Genomic DNA, 18,376 nt, shown 5'->3' with positions numbered 1-18,376 from the left:
CAAATTTTGAGATATTTCCATGGTACAATGAATTATGGCTTCAAATTTGTTGCAAACAAGGATGTACAACTTGAGGGATAAACGAATGTTGATTGGGCTGGAAATGCTGAAGATAGGAAGAGTACCTCAGGAGTATGCTTCAGTTTGGGATCCACTATGATATCATGGATGAGCAAGAAGCAGAGGTTGATTGCACTCAACATTGTTAAAGTAGAGTACATTGCAACCAATGAGGCTTGTACCAAAGCAGTATGGCTCCAGAAGTTGTTTGCAATATTGTTCGACCAAGAGTTGGAACCGACGGTGATACACTATGATAATCAAATTTGTGTGAAGCTTTAGAGAATCCTGTGTTCCATGATAGGTCAAAGCATATTGAGATCAAGTACCACTACATCTGTGACATGGTGCAAAGGAGAGCAATAAGGCTCGAGTACATCTCCACTGATGAGTAGACAACTGATGTTCTAACGAAGCGATTCCTGAGAGACAAGTTCATGTACTTTAGACACAAGCTAGGGATTGTGGAGATTACCCCTCTTGTTGAGAGACAATGCTAATATGTTTGCAACACAGATGGACATTCTCCCGAAAGGGAGAATGGGTCTAATAGAGCCAGAGTGCTCAACAGGCAGGGTTGAGTGAGTGTCTTTTGGAGGACCTTGATCACACACCAGGAATGGTAGAGTGAGGTCTATTACCCACCAAAAGCGGGTGAACCCATAGGAGAATTTTTTCTCCTAGACATCTCTTCAACCGACAACCAGTAGCCCCTAACAGTCACCGATGTAGTTGATGTATTGTGCCATTTGATCTCCACTCCTTGAATCAGTGATATGCCCCCTTGCCCATTTGTCGAGAGCATATGTTTGAAGGTGGGAATTCCAACTTGAAAGGTATGTTTTTCATTGTGCAATTGGGTGCTTATGCTTGTTTTTCATTGGGCATTTTGGGCATGGATTATTGGGTGACCTAGAAGAAGGAAGGGTTTTGACTGGGGTCTTGTTTCCTCACCTTAAATGGGGGGGTTAATCTTCAATCCTAGTCCCGTGGGATCTCCCTTATTGGCCTATAGCTTTAGGAAGGGCACTACTTAGGAAACCTTGATTTTTGTAGCGCGGTCCCATTTTCTCGTTCCATATTTCTCACTCCCCTCCACACATTACAAGCACTATTTCAATATTTTCCCTCTCTGGGTCCACAAGGCACTGGCTCACCTCCTCCCCTAGTCCCCATGTCTGGGTCGGGCCTGGAAATGTTGCCCCAAAGGTTGATGCAACTAAAAGAAAGTTAAAAGCATATCATGACCACAAGCAAGAAACAAAAAAAAATATTATTATAAAATGGAAAGGATGGTCAGGACATCAAAAATAACATGTGGGCAAAAGCCAAACATGAGCTCTACCCTTATCATTATGGCCATCACCTTGGTTCCTAGGGCCCATGAGTGCCCCCACATCATTAAGGAACCCATGCATGTACCAACCCCTGGTGGGCATGAATTGCTCCACCTTAAGGGGGTAATAACTACTTACATCATACAAAACATGCTCTCATTTCTTAAAGCCCCAAGTAGTAATACAAAGAAAAATTAAGAAAAGGCAAATGATGAAGGGTGGAAAAACAAAGGCCGAGGTGACCCATGTATCCATGATTGCTCCCTCCTACATTGGTATGCCCAAATATGTGGACATTCTTCATCATTGCCACTCTTGTGTCCCCATCCATCTCATGATTATTCACACGCCCCCTATCACTTGAAAGATGTACCATGGACCTGTCTTTCCCCTTAAGGGTTGGGAAAACCTTATAGGGTTTTTTATTAACCGCTCCTACCTAGGGAGGCAACACTACTTTGAGCTCAAAGCCCCAAATTTGGAAGGGAAACCCCATATGAAGTCTCATTGTGCCCTTGATAAACAAGCTTGTTTCACTTAGATGCATTAATGAATTATTGTACCTGAAGGTGAGGAGGCGCATTGGACATTATATGTAATTGGTAGGTGGTTTCATCATGGGATGGGAAAATTAATTGGGGCCCAAGTCTGCTAGAAGATCATATTGACACCGCAGGGGATGCATTGAGAATCATGGGATTCCATTATGTGTAGAGCATCATTTCACACCATGGGTAGCCTCAACACATTCAACAATTTATTTATTGCCCCACATTATTCACGAGATGATGCACTTGGACCAGTGTGCCTAGTCGGCATACCATATGGAATGGCAACTGATCGAAGGCCTAGAGGAGGTTTGTTTCACCCTTGAGATAAGGCAGAGCAAGCACCATCATTAGAGCCCTCATTTGGAGCATTATACATGCTTATCTATCATCAGGAGACCCATTTGACCAACATTTGTGCCCCAAAACCATTTTGGGGCCCCACATGATGACTTGTGTGGAGAACTAGGGGCCATCCCTTAATTGGTGATTTATAGAGCCCTCTCTCTCATCTTGGCACTTGGAGGACTCAACTTGGCCCTACATCAGCATGGCATTGTCAACTTGGCTAGCATTTGGAAGGCTAATTTATAATTTGAGAAAGCTACTTGGTTGGCTTGTGACTAAGGTTTGTGTTTTGCACATTTTTATAATGCTAGGGGGCCTTAGACTAATAATTTGACCTCTATGGTCTCATATAAATAAAACTCACTTTCATTTGTGAGAGATCATCATCACACTTGGATTGGTTCTCTTGTAAAAGAACTTGCACTTTTTCTTTGGAGCTATTGGAGACTCTTTTGATGCATTTTGATGTGTGGAAGATGATTCACTTTTCTTCTTTGGAGCTTCTTCTTGAATGATGGATGGATATATTGCATGTCTCTTTGTAAGTGCTTAATGTTGATGAAAATTTTCTTTGAAAGTTGTTTAATGTATGGAATTGTTGCTCTAGAATATGAGAATTTGTGCCCTAATTGTTGAAGATTAAATTTGGAAAGCTTCTCTAGTAGTGTATGGCATATGTTATGTGATGCAAAGCATGTAATGAATGTTCCTAGTGAATTAATGTCCTTGAATTCTTCATGAAACTCCATTATATCTTGAAGAGGGTAAAAGTTTGAAATTGGTACCCAGGACATCGATTTCAAGCCTCCTTAGAAGACATTTTATCTTATATTAAGCATCCCAATACTCCATTTCCCAAAGGATTGGGCATTGGTCCGAGGATTTTGGTGATCAAATTCCTATTTCTCCATATTTTTTCCTCCTAAATTTCGGTCCCCTAAAGGTAGGGCGGAAATCTATGGCTTGCAACAAAATTTTATGGAGGTGATTTTTCGGGAATTCGAAGGTCCAAACATCAAGCTTAGGGTCTAGGCTACCTATGCTCCAAGTTTGGTGGGCATCCACTTGAGTTTCATCCATAAAATCTCTTGCACTAGGTGCTACTCCAAGAGGGAAAACCTAGGTCTTTCTCTCACCTTGGGGATTTCTTTGAGCGTTGTATGAGCTTAGTATTTGTTGGAATAAATCATAAGAAGCCCTTTAGTTTCTTAGGTCTTAATTTTGTGAATACCTATTACCATCAAGAAACCTCAAAACACTAGGTCTTGTGCCTTCTTTTCTAGGGTTTTTCTTAGAGAGTGGTTTGCTTCTTTGAAGCCTCGTACCTTTATTGAATCTCTCTTTGAATGAGCTCTAGCTTCCTCACCTTGAACCTTGAAACCTAAAATATCTATTATAGATGGTCACAATCATACCGGGACTTCTCCCATCAGTGAAGTTCTGTAAAGACCAGGGGACCTTGGCTGTGGTGATAGTGGGCCATTGTCCCATTATTGTCACTTAGTCTGGTAGTTGTCTTATAGGTTTTCCCCCCTTAGGGCCCTGCTAGATTTTGTGGCAACATTTTTGGTGCCATTGTCGGGGAGGAAGCAAGTCTGCTTCCTTGGTCAAACATTTGAAGATGTGATTCCTTATGGCGACTCCATTGGAAGAACAAAGCCCTTGTTCTTCATTGGACCTCAAAGTCAATGCTTGTGGGGTGAAGCAAGCATCTCTCAAGGCATTTTGAATTCACCTTGGTGACCCTTGCACGATTGATATGCGTAACCTAATAGAATGTCTTACCTTGATGAGATCCTCGCCTTGGACATCGCTAGCATTCTTGGGTACCCAAATCATGTGACCTTCAACATGATATTTAGGGTGCCCAAGTTTGATGGTGATCCATCTTTTGTAGTTGGTCATGTGGCAAGATTCGCTACATATACCTCAAAAGTTGATGTGGTTCATCATGATGTTCTCATAATGTTGTTCATAAGGTCCCTTCAAGGTCATGACTCATGGTTATATAATTGCAAGCCTAGGAGTATTTCATCAATTGAAGCACTCTTTGATAACTTTCTAGAGCATTATCAAACTAAGGACCAAGCTTGCCCAACATTAGATATTGATTTTCAAAAGGAAGCCTTCATTGAACATGAGGAGGATCATGAGGAAGAAGAGGATCCCTTTCTTGATCATCAAGATGAGGTCATTGATGAAGATATTAAGGGAGATCTTGAATGGGAGCAAGATAAGGAGCTTGATGAAGAGGGTTCCTTAGAAAGTAGAATTGAAAATAGCCCCATCTTTTTCAAGGACATTGTCTCTGACATTGTACATATCAAGGACCTTGAGAAAGATGACCCCATTAACCCCTTGGACGTTGACATTAGTGATTACTTGCACATTGAAGTAGGGAAGTGGGAGATCATGAGCCATCGTTTTGACAAGGACCCTATCTATGATACCGATGATGATATCAATAATAACCTTGTCTTTCCCTACCTTCCTTATGATCTTAGAGGTGTATTTGAGTCATCCATGGACCCTCTCATCATTCCTCGATGCACAATCATTAATGATGATGAGCCTAGGTCATTTCCCCCTTTTGAATATGGTCATGAGGAAAGGCAACTTATTTGTTGTGATCCTTCATGCCAACCATCCCTTCATCCTTCTCATCATGTTCCTGAGGACCCCATGAAGCATTACACCACTAAAGAGACTTTTGAGAAGGAGCGCTTGAGCTTGGTCATTGATTTCTCCATATTTAGGGTTGAGGGAATGATTTGATGGGTCTAGCTTGATTCATGTTCTTCCCATTTTTCCATGGCCCCTTTGTATGATTCATGGTTGCATTATTTTCCCACCTCCCACCTTTGTTACCTAACATATGAGTGTCATGATTATCATTTGTGCTTTCAAATGTATATCATTATTGATAATAGGGGTAGGAAATATAATCTTGACCTAATGATATGCTAGTTACATTGGCTATATGACTATACTTAGCACTTGCATAATGTAGCATGCATGGTAGAGTAAGATGCATTGCATATTGATTTTGCATAGCTACTATCATCATATCATGTTCTCATGCTAGAATAGATGCATTTAGATTAGATTTGCATCATGGAATAGATTCTCTTTTTTTGTATGGTTTTATTATTTGATGAAAACATGGGCGATTAAAGTATGCCCATGACACATGCTTCCAACATTCTTTGTGATGTGCAGGATATAGGTTTGCGGTCCTAGAGGATTGTTGGTGTTCTGATGACCTCACCGTTCTAGTACATTGATGATGCACTCTACAGAGAGCTCATGTACCAATTAGAGACAGATGTTACCCACCAAAAGGGGGTGATGCCATAGGAGATTTTTTTCTCCTAAACATCTCTTCAGCTGACAGTCGATGACCCTTTACAACCACCGATGTAGTCGATGCATTGTGCTATTTGATCTCCGCTCCGTGAATCAATCATATGTCCCCTCATCCATTTGTTGAGAGCATATGTTCGAAGGTGGGCATTCCAACCTGGATGGTATGCTTTTCATTGTGCAATTGGGTGCTTATGCTTGTTTTTCATTGGGTATTCTGGGCATGGATTATTGGGTGACCTGGAAGAAGTAAGGGTTTTGATCAGGGCCTTGTTCCCTCACCTTAAATGGGGGGTTAATCCTCAACCCTAGTCTCGTGGGATCTCCCATATTAGCCTACAACTTTAGGAAGGGCACTACATGAGAAACCTTGATTTTGGTAGCGTGGTTTTGTTTTCCCGTTCCACATTTCTCACTCCTTTCCGCACATTACAAGCCCTATTTCATCATCTTCCTTCTCTGGGTCCACAAGGCACTGGTACACCCCCTCCCCTTGTCCACATGTCTGCATCGGGCCTAGAAATGTTGCCTTGGAGGTTGATGCAGCTAAAAGAAAGTCAAAAGCATGCCATGGCCACAAGCAAGAAACAAAATAAAAGATTATTATAAAATGCAAAAGATGGTTGGGACATTAAATATAACATGTGGGCAAAAGCCAAACATGAGCCCTACCCTTAATCATTATGGTCATCACCCTGGTTCCTAGGGTCCATGAGTGCCCCCACATCATTAAGGAACCCATGCACGTCCCAACCCCTAGTGGGCAATGAACTGCCCCACCTTAAGGGGGTAATAATTGCTTACATCATACACAACATGCTCTCATTTCTTGGAGCCTCGAGCAATAATACAAAGAAAAATCAAGAAAAGGCAAAAGGCAAATGATGAAGGGTGGAAAAACAAAGGCCGGGGTAACTCATGTATCCATGATTGCTCCCTCCTACATCTGTATGCCCAAATATGTGGACATTCCTCATCATTGCCACCCTTGTACCCATGGCATTTGGCCTTGAGACCCCTGTGTCCCCATCCATCTCATCATTATTCACATGACCCCTATCACTTGAAGGATGTACCTTGGACCTGTCTTTCCCCTTAGGGGTTGAACACGTAATAGGGTCGTTTATCAACCACTACTAACTAGGGAGGTAACACTACTTCGAGCTCAAAGCCCCAAATTTGGAAGATAAACCCCATATGAAGTCTCAATGTGCCCTTGATAACCAAGCTTGTTTCGCTTAGATGCACTAATGAATTACTGTACCTAAAGGTGAGGAGGCGCATTTGACATTCTATGTAATTGGAAGGTGGTTCATCATGGGCTGGGAAACTTAATTGGGCCCCAAGTCCACCAGAGGATAATATTGACACCACAGGGGATGTGTTGAGAGCCATGGGACTCCATAATGTGCTTGTTGCACCGGTTCCTGAACCCGGGGGTGGGGTTCTTGAACCCGTCCCTAGGTACCAGATTCAGGTACGAGTTCCTCTGAGAAGAACCATAAGAACCAAGTTCTCCAATTTCTTTTTTGGGTTCTTTTCCTTTAACGGGTACGACAAACCCATAGGATGGGTACTTAGAACCCGAAAATTGGATTCTTTGAGTTCTTCAGAAAAATTTTATATTAAAATTTTTATTTTTAAATAATTTTTTTATTATTGAAATTTAAAAAATAAAATTTAAAAATTAATAATATAATATTAACAAATGTCAAAAACTTAAAAGTTAATTTTTAAAACATAAAATTAAAAAAAATTATTGAAATTTGAAACCTATGTCTATTTATATTTTCCAAAGCAAAACTAAAAGTAAACCTAAACTTTTAACTAACCCATCTACCCATCGAATTTCATTTTTGGTTCACCTGTTCAACCCATTTACCCATTTCCGGCGGCAGTGGACAGAGCACCTTCAACGGTGGCAGCATTAGGCTTCACCTTCAGACGGACATAGCACCAGCATTGGCGTTAGGCATTAGCCTGTTAGGCCATTTGACTGTTCCATTACCAGCATTTGACTGTGCAGAGGACGCTGTCTGCGCAGGGGAGACGTCGGGCAGTTTGAGTTGGTGTTTGCACAGGGCAGAGAGTCGAGACGTTGGTTCAGGTTGGGCAAATACTCTTTTTGAGGCTTTTGGAAATATATGATTGCATTCTTCTTCATGTGAGATGATTTCTTTGAAGCTTTATTGCTGAATGTCGATTCTGATTTTTTCACATGCAAAATGCCAAAAACTTGTTTCATGATGCACGTGAAGGGTATGTTTACCACAGTGGAAGCAATGTAGGCATGGACTTTCTCTATTTTCTTTGTTGTTTTTAAATTTTTGTATGGAGTCTGGACCCCAGTCGCTCTCTTGTGATTTCGCTCATGTCATTAATCTAACAAGACACAATTCTTTCACAATGAATTTTGGATAAAGACAAGAATAAACACAACTTCTAGTGGTTTATGTGAGCACAATAGACTCAACCCTGCACTTTTCTTAAAAATTAAATGTTTTTCATTTTTTATGTCTGGTTTGAACTTTGAATAGGAAATGGCCTTGCTATGATTTGTCAATTCTTATTTCAAAATCTAGCTAATGTTTCTGTCTTATAGAAAGGAAACAAATCTTGAGGAAATATTTGGCATCCTTGGGCCTTTATTGCAAAATTCAAAATTATCAATGTAAAGATTGGAAACTGTATAATTTATACCTTGGTAAGCCATTTCATTAACTGGAACTGGTGGTAGGGATCCTTTACTGGAAAGCCAAGGAGATCTCCTGCCCAGACTTTCAGCTTTCCCCCAGCCAGGTGCCTCTTTCCTAGCACTTGTATCCACTATCTCAATGGACTGAGACTCTTCTTCTGAAATGGACTGAGACTTTTTTATTAATGGAAATAAATTAATAATCTTATTGCATCTATCATTTTAGGAGGCGTTGCACAGTTTAATAAATTAATTCCTTAGTAGAACACACCATTGATAAGCTTGGAGGTGTATCTCTTGTCGGACCCTTGATAAATTTCTGCATTAATTTACAGCTATATTAGGCTTGCTGTAGCAATTTGCAGTGCAGTTTTCCCTAATAGTAATAACATTATTAGAAGTACTTGTAAGTCTGCCCTATTAACTCCATTTCCCAGTATTGGATCTAGGCACTTGTCCTCCCTTTCAACCACCTTAAAACACTAAAAAATATTCTTTTAATTTTCTGTTTTGCACATCTGGAAGTTACCTGGGAATGCCCATTTGAAAACTTGGGAATCTGCTATTAGAATACTGTTTCAGTTCAAGATTCTAAAGACTAAAACAATCCTCCCTGACCTGATACACTAGGCCATATACTAACAAATCTATGGCACTGATATTTTTGAAGGATCTGGTCCACCATATGCTTGTTGAGCAGTTTCTATTTTGTGCAATCTTTTTGTGGGTGTGGTTTGGTTGGACCTTCTTTTGGTTGCATTATTATTTGTATCTTAGTAGTAGCCTTGAGCTCTCTCACATAGCTGTCATGGTTACACAGAAACGAATGTTATGCTGTCATAAAATATAGCTTAGTCTCTCATTATTATTAACATCTATTAACATAACTTTTACTTTGAATTTTGTTAAACATATTCAAATTGTCTTCCAAAATTTGCAAAATAAAAAATTTCTTCATCAAATCTACAATATTCACTTTGGAAATATGTGGATAGGCAAAAACCTCCAAAGGGTATTGGGGGGACAGCAACAATAAAATGCAATTTATGTTAGCTTGAATGGAAAGGGAGCTATACCAGAGTTAAAGCTCATTTTATGCAGATACCAAGGAAGGGTGTTGATGCTTGCACTGAAGACCCAAATGATCCCACTAGACTCCCTAGTGCACAAAGAGAGCAACAAAAGGTTGATGGTAAGGCAAACAAATAAATCTCTAGGCCATGTCGCAAGGTGGATGAAAATGATGATTCAAATGAAAAAGGATTACCATTTGATGATGAAGTTCAAGTTGGTGATGAGCATGTGTCAGTGTCATCTAGAGCATCAAAAAACACTACCAATCAAACACGCAAGAAGCCTAAACTTGGTGGCCTTTATGACATGTTTGATGTGAAAGGTAGGGAGGGTGTTGATCTTGCAATAGCAAGATTTTTTCTTGCATATGGCATTCCCTTCAATGCAACCCATTCCCCTTATTTTGAGCAAATGGTTTGTGCTATTAATGATGGACTTCAGGGTATAAAACTCCTGGTTATGAGAAGCTCCGAACTGTATTGGTGGACAAGGAGAAAGCTTGTATTGAGAAGGCAATGGCACCCTTGAAGGCATTTTAGAGTGTAGATGGATGCTCAATTATCATGGATGGATGGACTAATTGTAGGAATCATCCATTAATAAACATCGTCTCTTCCATGTCTGACCCTTATTTTCTCAGGGCCATTGGTTGTTCTGGTCAAGAAAAGAACACTGTGTTCTTAAAAGACCAATTATGTGATGTCATTGCAGAGGTGGGGCCATCCAATGTTGTTAAGTTATCACTGATGCAGCTCCAGTGTGTAAAGCAGCAGGGGCAATGGTTTAGAAGGAGTACAAGTAAGTGACAAGTTTCAACTTTTAAGTTCGATTTATCTTCTATTTAAATTACATGAATTACATTTTTAATTTTGAGTACAAGTTTGATTTGTTTTAAGTTTTAAGTTTAACTTTTCTAATTTTAAACAATAAACATTTTGATTTATTAATATTTTAATTTTGTCCTTGATGTATTCAGACATATTTTTTGGATACCATGTGTAGTGCATTCTTTGAATAATGCATTGAAGGACATTGGGAAAATTGAATGGATTCAAGCATTAATTGAAAATGACGGCAAAATTCGAATGTTTATATGCAACCATCATCAGTCACAAACCATTTACCGCAAGCATGGAAAAATGGAGCTTTTTAAACCAGCAGAGACCAGATTTGCAACTTATTACATTTTACTTAGGCGGCTTGTGGACATGAAGGAGGTTTTATTTGCCACAGTTGTCGGTGACATGTGGGAACAATGGAGGTTATCTACCTCAGATGCAGCTTTGGAGGTGAAGAGGTTGATTTTGAATGATAAATTTTGGGTTGATGCCAAATTTGTTGTGGAAATTATAGAACCAATTTGTGATATGATCCGCTATGCAGACATAGATGGTCCATGTTTAGCTGAGATTTATGAGAACATGGACTCCATGTGTGAGAGGATCCAAGCCGTCATAGATAGGAAGGATCCTACTTTATGGCCACAACTAAAAGAGTTTATACATGGGCGTTGGAATAAACTGAACACACCTCTTCATATGGCAACTTATGCAATTAATCCAAAATGGTATGATCCCACAACATGAAGGAAGCCTCTATGCCAAGATAGAAAGGTGTTCAAAGGATTCTTGAATGCTGTCAAGAAAATTTATGGTAGTATAGAAGCCTCTGACATACGATCTTAATTTGCCCAATTTTCACGTGGTTGAGGTGTTTTTGGTTCACATGCATCTTTGGCAGATAGATGCAAGAAGAATGATCCAATTGATTGGTGGTGGCTTCATGGTGTTGATGCTCCTGAGTTGCAACAATTTGCCATACGGTTTCTTGGACAAGTAACTAGTTTGGAGTTTCTCATCTTATTCAAAATTTGAAAAATTCTCAATTAAATATAGGAAATTAATTCTAAATTTTAAATTTTCATTTTAGTTTTAGTTTTTATTTCTAAAATTTTAATTAATTTAATGGGCTTCTCCTAATATTTCAAGTAGCTAGTTCTTCATCTTGTGAGAGGAATTGGAGTACTTATGCCTTTATTCATTCAATAAAGAGAAATAGGTTGGGCTTAAGGAAGGCAAAGAACGTAGTGTACATTCATAGCACACTTCGTCTCATATCTCGAAAAGACCCTGGGTACAAGGAGTGTCCTTTCAAGAGATGGGACCAACACATAGATGATGTTATGTGTGTGGACGAGGAGATACAACCAGATGGCCTTATTGAGCTACCTTCAATTGCTGTGGATGAACAAGAGCCTCAAGATGAGAGTGATTCCAACTTGGAGAGCATGCTAGCTGAAGATCTAAGTGATGTTGATGACATGGATGTTGATGACATGGCTTGAGGAAGCCATTGTTCATTAGGTTTTAACTATTTTTATTTTAGTATTTTAAAATTTCCTAGTTCATGTTTGGAGATGCCTTAAGGCAAATTTTGAATGTAGTATGACAATGGACATATATCATGATTCATGATTCTTATTAATATGTAAACACTGAATAGTTAAACTCCAATTTGCACTTGATATCAAACTATAAATTTTGAAATTTCAATGTGAATGTTGAATGTTCAATGATGTGCATGTTTAAATCTTTAAAGTTTAAAGTTTAAATCATAAATATTTTAGTTTTCTTGTTTAAAGTTGAAAAATATACAAATTCAAATTTCATATATATATTATTAATTATAATTTATAAAATATAATTATTAAAATTTAATATTATTATATTACCCGACGAACCCACGCACCCTATTTCAAAAAATGTCGTCCCTGTCCCCATCCCCGAACCCATGTTTCCTGGCAACATAGTGTGCAGAGGATCATTTCAAACAATGGGCAACCTCAACACCTTCAATAGTTTGTTTATTGTCCCATATTATTCATGAGATGGTGCACTTGGACCACTGTGCCTAGTCGAGTACCATATGGAGTTGTAGTTGATTCGAGGCCCAAAGGAGGTTTGTACCACCCTTGAGACATGGGAGGGCATGCACCATCATCAGAGCCCTCACTTGGAGCATTATATAGGCTTATCTATCATTTGGAGACCCATGAGACCAACATTTGTGCCCCAAAACCATTTTGGGGCCCCACATGATGACTTGCATGGAGAATTAGGGGCCATCCCCTAATTGGTGATTTATGGAGCCCTCTCTCTCATCTTAGCACCTAGAGGACTCAACGTGGCCCTCCAACGACCCTACATCAACATGATGTCATCAACTTGGCTAGCATTTGGAAGGGTTAATTTATAATTTGAAAAAGCTACTCGGTCGACTTGTGACCAAGGCCTGTATTTCACACATTTTTATAATGTTAGGGGGCCTAGGAAAGTAATTCGACCTCTAAGATATCATATAAATAGAACTCACTTTCATTTGTGAGAGATCATCATCACATTTGGATTGGTTCTCTTGTAAAAGAACTCACACTTTTTCTTTGGAGCTATTGGCGACTCTCTTGATGCATTTTGATGTGTGGAAGATGATTCACTTTTCTTCTTTGGAGCTGCTTCTTGAATGATGGATGGATATATTGCATGTCTCTTTATAAGAGCTTAACGTTGATGGAATTTTTCTTTGAAATTTTTTTAATGTATGGAATTGCTGCTCTAGAATATGCGAATTTGTGCCCTAATTGTTGAAGATTAAATTTGGAAAGATTTTCTAGTAGAGTATTGCATATGTTATCCAATGCAAGGCATGTAATGAATGTTCCTAGTGAATGAATGTCTTTGAATTCTTCATGAAACTCCATTATATCTTGAAGAGGGTAAATGTTTGAAATTGGTACTTTGGACATCGATTTCAAGCCTCCTTCGAAGACGTTTTATCTTATCTTAAGCATCTCAAGACTCCGTTGCCCAAAGGACTGGGCATTAGTCCAAGGATTTTGGTGATCAAACTCCTCTTTCTCCATATGTTCTCCTCCTAAATTTCGGTCTCCTAAAGGTATGGCGGAAATCTAGGGCTTGCAGCGAAATTTTAGGGAGGTAATTTTTCGGGAATCCAAGGGTCCAAACATCAAGCTCAGGGTCTAGGCTACCTATGCTCCAAGTTTGGTGGGCATCCGCCTTAGTTTCATCAATAAAACTCTTGCACTAAGTGGCACTCCAAGAGGGAAAATGTAGGTCTTTCTCTCTCACCTTAGGGACTCCTTTGAGGGTTGTATGAGCTTAGTATTCATTGGAATAAATCATGAGAATCCCTTTCTTTTCTTAGGCCTTGACCTTGTGAATACCTATTACCATCGAGAAACCTCAAAACTCTAGGTCTTGTGCCCTTATTTTCTAGGGTTTTTCTTAGAGAGTGGATTGCTTCTTTGAAGCCCCGTACCTTTATTGAGCCTCTCTTCAAAGGAGCTCTAATTCGCATCACCTTGAACCTTCAAACCTAGAATATCTATTATAAGTGATCACAATCATACCGAGACTCCTCCCATCGGTGAAAATATGTAAAGAGCGGGAACCTTGGCTGTGGTGACAATGGGCCATTGTCCAATTGTTGTCACTTAGTCTAGTAATTGTCCTGTTGGGAGTGAGTTCCTTTAACATCTAGACCCTGATCACACACCAGGAAGGGTGAAGTGAGGTCTTGGACCCTGATCACACACCATATAGGGTGCAGTGAGGTCCTTTCAACATCTAGACTCAATCACCAACTAGGAGGGGGTTGATTGAGGTTGTGGCACATAGTGCTCACCAAGAAGGGTGAGTGAAGGGTCTCAACATTTTGGCGTAGGAAGAGGCCATGGGATTTGAGGGCATGTCACTTTGGAGGAGTGAGTCCTAATATGATGATGACATTGCCATGGGTTTGGTATCTTTGGTTATGGCCACTAGCAGATGCTGATAATAAATTATGATGCTGGTGATGATGGATAAGCTTTTCCTTTAGAGAATTTTGGTCAATTTGATAACACCCGTGACAATGATTATGAATACCTCCCTAGTTAGGAGGAAGTGTTGAATTTGTAACTATGGCCAGTCTTCCTAATGTTTGTTTGGTCACTTGATGTAATTGTATTTATCATTGTAAAGCATATTTATAAATGCTTGAGTCAAAGGAAAAATTTATTTTGAGTCAAAGTCCCATTACGACTTTTTAAAGATGAAAATTTGAATTTTTGAAATGTAATTTTTGGCTCCAAAAGTGACAAGTTGGCCCTGGCTCCAAAAGACACCCATTCAACCTAGACAAATCACTATATAAAGGCAACACCTCCTCCTCCACTTGGGCATTCGATCTCTCTCACACAAGATAGTTTCTGGGCAAGCAAGTGAAGGACAAGATGAACAAATAGGATGAATAGAAGGATAAATTCTCTCTCTTCTCTCTCTTGCAACTCACACATGTGGATTGGCTATTCTCTCTATGGTTTGCATTTTTCTAGGGCAATTGTTGTTGGGGGCGAAATTTTTTGGGTAATTGGGGCAACTGTTGCAGGGCCGAAATTTCTGGGGAAACTAGCAATTGTAGGAGGGTTGCAATGCTTGGTTAGACAAGCATACCAAATTGCAGGATCAGATTGGGTGACTTGACTTGGAGGAGAAGACCAGTTTTGACCATAGGTCTAGGTGTGTTTCTCATTGAGCAAGAATAATTTCTCTATTGAAAAATATTGCTGGGTTTTTCCCCTTGGTGGGTTTTCCCAGGGTAAATCTTGTCTTATTTTGTGTATTGTGATATCTATTGTTCTACTGTTATTTATGGTTGAGTTTATGAAGTATAATCACTGAATGAGTTATTGGAGTAAGTCAAAAGATCTACATCAAAAGTAATTATCAGAAAATCAACACTTCTTTCGTGACAAATTGGTCCAATTTATTTTTCAATGATTTTTTTTTTTTTTTTTTTTTTTTTTTTTTAAGTTTCTTAATTTGAGTAAGGAGACTTTGATTATGATTTATGAGACGTAAGAGTTCTTTAGTTTTTGATTCATCAACCTTATTTTTAGAGTTTTGACATTCATGCTTTTCATCTTTTAAATCTCTGATTTGTTCTATTAACTTTTGATTAAGGTTTTCTAAGTGCAAATTTTCTTCTTCCTTTTCTGATATATTCTCATTGAATTTCTTCTTGAGACATTCTTTTTCTTCTTCTAATTTTTCTTTCTTGATCTTCGCAAGTAATTTCTGACTATGGTCCCTTACATGCCAAATTTCTCCATTATTTTCTATTGATTCTTTCTAAAACTGATCTTTGAGATCTTTATATTTATTTTCTGATCCTTCGGTTTTTTGTTGAAGTTATACGAGCTCTTGCTTTAATATTTTAATTTGTATTTGTGTATTACCTTGATATTCTTCCAAAGTAAACAATTTCTGACATGTTGGACAAAATGTTGTGCGATTTTTAAAAACTGATGAATACTCAAATTCTGTTTTACAAAATGGATAGGTCCAAAAAATAGAATTATGTATGGAATCTATAGGTCCTCCATCCATTTTCGAATAGTGGCTCAAGCAAAGCAGATGCTTATGAAATGTATTATTTGGATTTTCTAGGGTTTGTTGTGGACAACCCTAGATGTCACCCTAGATCTATTTACATCTCTTCAAGGGGGTCCTTAATTGACCTCAATGCACAAAAAGAAAATAGTGGGCATTAGTCTTCTCCATTTTAGTCAACCATAAACTTGAATTTGACTTTTTATTTTTTTGTTTTGGGATAATTTAAGGTTTTTGTTTAGTTATCGTATATTTTCAGCTTTCAAAAACTCTAGACGACTAGGGTTTCTGTGCTTATTTCTGAGCTAAAGTTCTATGGTTTTCTTGCATATTGTTGACCTAAAATGCTAGGGTTTTCTTTCATGTTTGACTTAAAATCCTAGTGTTTTCTTGCACGTTTGACCTAAAACCATTTTGTTGCATAAATTTTTTCTTGCTGATTTATATATCTGATAATAGAACTAGACATCTTGTCTTAGTTGGCTCTTATATGCCTTGTAATTTTCAGATTTTATAAATTAATCGAACCCTAGATTTATTCATTATTTTAGTCTATTTTCTTCTGGTTTGTAACTCATTTTGAGGTCTAAATTGATGGTGGTTGTAACTTGTTTACTGCTATAGTTTACCATCTTTTATGCAAGTTTTACAACAGCCATTGGTAATTTTCAGATTTGAGTGGGTTGGTGATTGTTTTACATGAGATTGTTACTTGATAAACCTCCTAGATCAGCCTTAGAACACTTTAAACAAAATCTTGAATTCACCTTGATTGACCACCTAACTTTTAATGTGCTTGATACATTCCATTGGTGGGGAATTGGGAAGATACTTAGGACATCTTGGACTTGATTGTATCTTGCTGTGGGAGTCCTAAGTCCTGCCAGGGAAACCTTACTTAGTTGGATTTGTCCAGCACTAAATGAGGCACATTGTTGCTTGGGTGACAGTGGCAACACTTCTAATGTTCCACTAGTTTTAACACCTTGTGAAGGTTTTGCACTAAGATGCTAAATTTCGTGATAAGTTGATAACAGATCTCAATTGTTGATGTTAATTTCTGCCCAATTCGATGTCCATAATACATGTCATTGAAACTAAGAATTACACGGACAAGTTCAACTGCCTTTTTTGTTTTGTTTGAAAAATGCAACTTATTAGTTTCAAATATGCAGTATATGGTACAAAACCCAAAGAAAATATTATATATTCTTCACTCTGTTTCAAATGCATTTTATATATCTAATTCTAAAGAGCTTTATGAATTACTTTTTACTGTAGATGGAAATAAACCGGGAAGAGAATATCAGATATTCTTTACCCTGAAGAAAGCCGTAAATGGGTTATTTATTGGATTATGTTTGTATCATACTTAGTTGTTTCATGTCTGTTTTTTCATACTGTTATTCATGCAATTTCTTATTTCTCAGGTATGGAGGCATCATCTGGGTTCAGATCAGTCTGATGACACTTGCCTATATCATGAAAAGGATGAAGAATTCTTTTTAGAGCTTCATGAATCTGAAAGCAAAGAGTACCATTTTGTTGTATCTGGAAGTAAAACCACACAATTTGTCCTCTACCTAAATCTTTCTGATCCATGGAAAGAACTGAAATACTTAACTCAGCGTGTTGAGGGAGTTGACACAATAGTAAGCCATTGTGGAAACCACTTTTTTATCAAAAGGAGGAGCGAAGAGATCTTCAACTCTGAATTACTTGTTTGCCCCATAGATGATTTAACTGCCACAACTGTGCTACTTCCTCACAGACCAAGGTTATTTGAAGATCAGTTACTCATATTTACTCATTTATAAGTTCAATTAACTTTATTTTTGGTTATTTTAATGCACATGCCATTTGATTCAGAATTCTCAAATCTAGATTTTGATTAGGTCACATACATCAGGTTTCGAGTAGAACTTTCTTTTGTGTCCTATTGTCAATTTCTTCTGATCAGGAGCTCTTGAAGGTCCTTACCTTTGGTGATTTATAGAGCAGGCATCAGCTTTACAAGAAAATTACAAACCTTCACCGAAGTTTTGTGTTGCTTTTCCTATATATCTCTACTAGCTAAGCTGGGCCTTTGTTATGAGTTCTGATACATGTAGGGGAGTCATCGTATTTTAGTTTAATGACCCTAACAACAGTATGTTTGGTGTGAAAATAAACTGGTTGAATGCTTGTGTTCATTGCTCTGTTATTCCCACTATTTCTGAAATTAAACTGTTTTAAAGCATAAAACTTTTGTCTCTCATTTTAAGGGTAAAATGCTCGCAGAAAATTGACACAATTGTCAATCAGATAATATATATATTATTGTCTTTTTAATTGTTGTTGAGCAATGAAATAAAAATGAATAAGATTATAGCACTGATAAATAAAATGATCAAGACTAATACATATACCTCTAAAGGATAATTGATTTCAATGCTAATGTAGTTCTGAAAATTCTATTCATTCCTATTGGCTCATGGTGTTACATATCTATTACAAGTAACC

At 38.2% G+C, this 18,376-nt stretch overlaps 1 protein-coding gene across 2 annotated transcripts in view; it reads left to right on the top strand.

Moving 5' to 3' along the window:
• The window catches only part of LOC149208346 (uncharacterized), a 386,202-nt gene that overhangs the window by 135,941 nt on the left and 231,885 nt on the right, over positions 1-18,376 (top strand). For both annotated transcript variants that reach the window (XR_016252738.1, XM_089396020.1), the window contains exon 4: positions 17,305-17,651. Coding sequence is in view for 1 of the 2 variants with exons in the window: in XM_089396020.1 (XP_089252146.1) it covers positions 17,305-17,651 (347 nt within the window). In the remaining variant the exon portion in view is untranslated. The remainder of the gene's footprint in view (positions 1-17,304; positions 17,652-18,376) is intronic.

This window comes from Pinus tabuliformis, chromosome 1_2, assembly GCF_031772625.1.
Source record: "Pinus tabuliformis cultivar Carrire ecotype Pingquan chromosome 1_2, CPIR1, whole genome shotgun sequence".
Taxonomy (NCBI): domain Eukaryota; kingdom Viridiplantae; phylum Streptophyta; class Pinopsida; order Pinales; family Pinaceae; genus Pinus; species Pinus tabuliformis.
This window is presented reverse-complemented; position numbering and strand designations above follow the sequence as displayed.